This window comes from Halyomorpha halys, unplaced genomic scaffold (genome assembly GCF_000696795.3).
Source record: "Halyomorpha halys isolate HHAL.00 unplaced genomic scaffold, Hhal_1.1 Scaffold260.1, whole genome shotgun sequence".
Lineage (NCBI taxonomy): Eukaryota > Metazoa > Arthropoda > Insecta > Hemiptera > Pentatomidae > Halyomorpha > Halyomorpha halys.
Window position 1 is genome coordinate 589,525 of NW_027112780.1, and position 5,696 is coordinate 595,220.

A 5,696-nucleotide genomic window follows, 5' to 3' on the forward strand; every position below is an offset into this window, starting at 1 on the left:
AAACTGTCTGTCCATGAGTTCTTTTGTAGTTTATTTATAGGCCGGCTTTAGCTTATGCGAGAACATTATCTTACATCATTCACCGAGTATCACCCCGCAGGAAGAGAAAAAATCATTTTTCATTAAAAACAAATAAAGTCTAATTAACTGCTGGTGTTCTTGTTTCGGAGTGAGAAGTGTTAGAGTGTACCTTGACTGGATCGATGTCAATTGTAAAGGAGAAAAAGTGGGGCCTAATTCGTTCTTTTCCAAGATAATATTGTGTTCTGAAATATTTAACATTTACTTATTGTATTTTTGTTATTAAAGAAAAAAATGTACGACATGTCACAATATCACTAGAGTAGATCATAACACAAACAAAAGGCCATCCTTCCTCGCTAAACCCACCACAATAAGACCCCCAGGAAGCGACGGTCCTATTTCAATTTTGAAATATTTTCTTAAAACAGGAGAGGAGACTTAAGACTGTTGAATCGAGCAATATTTAAAAAGCGTCTTAAATTGAAATACTGCGTGATTTGTTCTTGTGAGATTGTGACATGTCGTACATCGACCAACCTACTCGCTATAAATTTTTGTTTAAGAAGTCAGATAAGTAAGGGTACCACGGAGGGCGGGAGTGGAGAGTTTCACGCTCAAATCTTTTAAATCCGGAATGAAGTTCCAGAAAGACCAAACACTGTTCAGGAATGATCAAATCCACTCAAATCTTCGTCTTAATATCCTTTGTACAGTATAACTGGGGTTACCGGAAGGGCCTCTTGAAGGGGGAAGGGTATCCTTGAGACATCTGATTAAGTATTCCCTGTGTGACTGTGTTATGGCCTGGTCTTTAGAAGATTCCTCTGTTTTTGACATGTACGTAGCGATAATGGCCACAGCCAGCCACCACACTGAATACTAACCTAACTCAAATAGATTCTTCCCACTCCTCTTCCTCCCTTTCATATTATATTTACCGCCATGCTCCTCCCTTACTCTTATTCTTTCCTGCCTATAGGCAAAATATTTCCAAATGAGGTAAAATGTACAGTGCGAGGTTTTCAATCAACTTGCAAGTTTATACAATTACACGATGTTTCAAAGTTTATACATTTATATTTACCTAATTCCATAATGGATGAAGCCTCATGACATTAATAATTGTGAATTTTTCAATTTTGAACATATTTTATAATTATTTAGGCTTTTCTCTGTCTAAAAAGGTCAATTCATTTTTAGTGACTGTATACAAATTTTCAAACCTTAATATGTATTATTATTTTTGTTTCTGGAGAAATTTCATCAGAAATTAATATCAAAGAATGGAGACATTCTAATTACTAGAGTATTTTCACCAAACAATTTTTTAATATATTTATTAGCTATTTTTGACAAATGAAGAATATAACATTGAAATTCATTTTAATCAGCGATGGGGCTTGAAGTGGTAATTTCTCGGATACAATAATGGTAATAGCGTAATAGAGAATACGTCATTGAGATGGTTATTTCAAATAAACAAAATTAAAAGTGCTCTGGAGGAAACCAATTCGAAAATGTGGTATTTGAGCCCTATTAGGCTCTTTCGGTGAGGACCTAGCTGTATATATATAGTAAAGTTCATTTAATTATACATCGGATAACCTGGCCAAAGCACCTGTCGGCAGCCAAATCGCTTCTTCATGTCGTCAAAACTGGAATTTGGCTGTTAACGATAATATAGTAATTTGGACTTACAGCTTGGGAAGATATACTTACTAGCAAGTGCAAGATGTATGATACATGGGTTCTTCTGGTGACCAACTGAATTCGTAGACCAGCAAGCTAAAGTTCCAAAGTCATATTCCGTGTTCGCTTTATAGGAGACGTAGCTCGTGCTTCCTGAGGAATGGACAGAGGCCGATGGGATTGCCATCACTTCTCGCGACCTAAAGTTTTATAGTTAATTATTATAATTGTATAATGTAAAAAAAAAAAAAATAGAGGAGGAAAATTTGCACAGATAAAATTACTATAATAATAATAAACCTTAACAATAGATTTACATGAGTCCATCATATTAAAAAGAAATCTGGTAGGGTGTGCGCATTACACAACTTTCACTTACCACCTTAGTTTAAGTTCAAATGATGGTTCGTTTTAAACCCAGCAACTTCTTTAAAACTCACGATGACACTACTTACTCTTTTTATATTTATTGATTAATTAAAAAAAATACTTACTATCACTATATTTATGCATTTTCATGGTTTTTATGAAAATTGTCGAAGCGTTATGACTATCATCAGCTCAACCAACATGGTGAAAACACAAAAACATTTATTTTCTCCTTTGATTATGTATAAAATTCTTTCATATTCGACATTTATCCATTTTTTATTTTTACTAACAAGGAAAGATGGTTAAATGTTTGAAATAATAAAAATTAAATATACTTTAGAGGAAGCTTTTTTGGAAATTCGGCATTTAATTCCTATCAAACTTATCCAATGAGAATAAGAACGAACAGCTATTAAATACTACTTGATTATACATTTTTAATGTATATGACGGGTTTTATGAAAATCGTTAGAGCTAATTTTGAGAAAATTACAAAAAAAATTATATAAAGTGGCACTTTCGAAGTAGAATTTAGTGAATAAGTTGCTGCCACATTCCAGGCATGTACATAAAATACGTAATTTTAGTTTCATACAACTTTCCGTTTCTGAGCTAGGCTATACATATATTCACACATACATACACACGGACCATTTTGCAAGACTTGGTTATTTGGACTCAGAGGGGCATTAAACATGTATTTCCGTAAAAAAATCGAATTAGAAATTTGCAATACTTCTCCTTCCGCATTGTATTTCATATGATCCGTTGATTGGAAAAGTGGTGTAAGTCAAAAGCAGAGTTTTAAGATCTTAACTTTAGAGTACGTTCTATAATGTTTTTAGTAAGTTATAACAACCTTTTCTCTTTAAAATAGCCTTCCATTAGCATCAAAATATTTAAAAGCATTTGAAGTGAATAAACTGAGTGACTAATATACTGGTCATTTCATTTATAAAAATTAATTTAGATGAGAAGAGGTAATAGGTACTTAATCGTATGAATAAAACAATAAAAAACAACATAAAAAATATATTTTCTTCATAAGTATAGACAACGACAAATATAATATGAAGGAGACCGTTAGGGCTGAGCTCCACCAGTTGTGTTACCAAAGTTGGTTGGAGTGTTAACGACTCAGTCAAGACTCCCACCAAACAGCCCTGGTGAAGACATATAACGTAGGTCGAAACGTCAGCAGAAAATAAATAAATAGTTATTACTCTGTTCGTCCTTCTTGATCGCAGCTTTGACCATCTTCAAATTAACTTAGGTCAATCATCCATATATATGACAAATATAATAGTCTCTCGTGTTCCATAAATTTAGTGTTAACGTATATATACATAAAGCTTGTTTACTTATTGCGTATTTTTTTTTATCAAATTTAATAAATTAATAAAATGATAACATTCAATGATACCTCACTGTAACTAATTAATTTAGGAAACTTATTGTTCTTCAATCGTGGATTTAAGGGTTGTATTTCGGGTGAATAATATAGAATACTATAAAATATTCTTGGCATGCAGATCTAGGTTAATTTTTGTTTTTAAATTATAATATTACCTGTTAAAAGTCCACCTGAATTTAAGATCTTCTTCAGAGGCAACTTGTACTTCACAACTAGCCTTCACAGTCGATCCAACCATGGCACCCACTGTTCGCACCTCAGTTCCAGGCTTGCAGAATGGCGCATCTTTAACACATAACGCGTAATACACATTTAAAAAATTGTCAGATCATTAAAATTGATATAACATATTGATTCATATAATTAATTAGTTTTCTCATGTAGCTGTACATTGAATATGAAGTTAAGCTAATTTGCTGGGTCACTCCATGTCAACTCAACACACTTTTGAACCTTACCATTTTCTTCAAAATTTGAACAGCTATTGTGTAGGTATAGAATTGAAAAAAATGTGATATTTTATTGAGATTATCCTCTAGTTTTTTGAATTACTCCACATAAGGGGGTTTAAAAACAGAGAACTAGTTTTGGAATCGCTGCAAAAGCTTTACTAATTTAGTTAGAGAAATTGGATGGGTGTCATTTTATAGTATGTTCTATGCTCGTTCATATGATATGCAACACTGCATAAGTTATAATTTCTCATAATATGATTTAAAATTTCAATTTTAAATTTCTCAGGAAGTACATATTTTTAAATGTATTCCTTGAATAGGATATGTAGATGTTAATCACATTACAAAATATACATGTGACGGAAATGGCTTCAATATTAAAAAAAAAAAAAAATAAATAAAGCTCCACTTTCATGTATATATATATATATCTTAAGTATCGAGGAAAGCAAAATGTTAAAAAAGAGAAGAAGGAATAAGATCTGATTCGCTGGAACTGCTGTAAAATACTGGCTTAATTGGCTTCGGTACATCTCTTTATATACATTCGATCAGCTGATCCCCTCAGTCAATTGACATCGAAGTAACAGCTGACTCAGGCCGTAACTACCCCCCACCAGTTTACGAACAATCCTCGTAAAGTAATATAATAACATAGAAAACAAAAACAATTAAGAAAAACTATTTACAATAAAAATAAATTCCTATATACATATAATAGTAAAAACTCACAAGCTTCCTGAAATAATTGCTATATTCATAATTTAAACCTAAGAATAAAATTAAAGAATTCTTTATATAATACTTATTTACGCTAATGAACAGAAAACAATATTTACATAAATCAAAATAAACCTTAAAACAATTAATAGAATTACATTAATAACTATTTTTTGTGACTGTAATACAATCAAGTAGTGGCTGGCAATATGAGAACAGTCCAGTTTTTACATTGTTATTACTGGAAATTTTAACTCTTCGATGTGGACAGTTCTCCTCTTTTTGGGTTCTTTAATACTTTCTGCAGTAACAATATTGTGTTCCCTAATAATTATCACCCTGAATGGACCCTCGTATCGTTGTATCGCCTTACCCCTGTTAGACCCACACTTTCTCAAGTCTTGGGCTGTTGCAGTGTGTACTTTGATCCACTCTAGCGTTGTTGCGTGTGCTTCTGCAAGAGATACTGGTAGTGGAGGAAACTCAGGTGGCGGAAGATTCCCCTCTGTGGGAGGTCCATTCTGGACCACATTTTGCTTCAAAGCTTCCAGGTTTAAAACCGCTTGTCTAACAATCCCGTTACCATTAGCAGGGATTATTTACAAAAAAAAAAAAATTAGAGAGCAAAAAATTGAAGATGATAAAACACCAAAAAATTTTCTTAAAAGAAAAAATTAATCCGGTTTCGGCACCACTTAAGTATCGGCGAAAGCAAAATGTTAAAAAGAGAAGAATGAATAAGATCTGACTCGCTTAGACTGCTGTAAAATACTGGCTTTATTGGGTTCAGTACATCTCTTATATACATTCGATCAGCTGATCCCCTCAGTCAGCTGACATCGAAGTAACAGCTGACTCAGACCGTAACTTAAAACTATATATATATACATAGGTTACAGTAAGCTGTACAACTCATATTTTGATCTGTTATCGAGTAGATCAGCTGATTCAAAATGTATTTTTGGGTATGTTGGTCATTTCTCGTTTTTTAGTCTTTGTGTTCTCAAACATTTAACTTTTAT

At 32.7% G+C, this 5,696-nt stretch overlaps 1 protein-coding gene across 1 annotated transcript in view; it reads right to left on the bottom strand.

Annotated features, from left to right (window-relative positions):
- Positions 1–5,696, bottom strand: part of LOC106680409 (nephrin) — a gene marked incomplete in the record, with an annotated part of 208,300 nt that overhangs the window by 15,480 nt on the left and 187,124 nt on the right. The window contains 2 exon segments of the mRNA XM_067050552.1: positions 1,744–1,913; positions 3,655–3,784. Of these exon segments, the coding sequence (XP_066906653.1) occupies positions 1,744–1,913; positions 3,655–3,784 (300 nt within the window).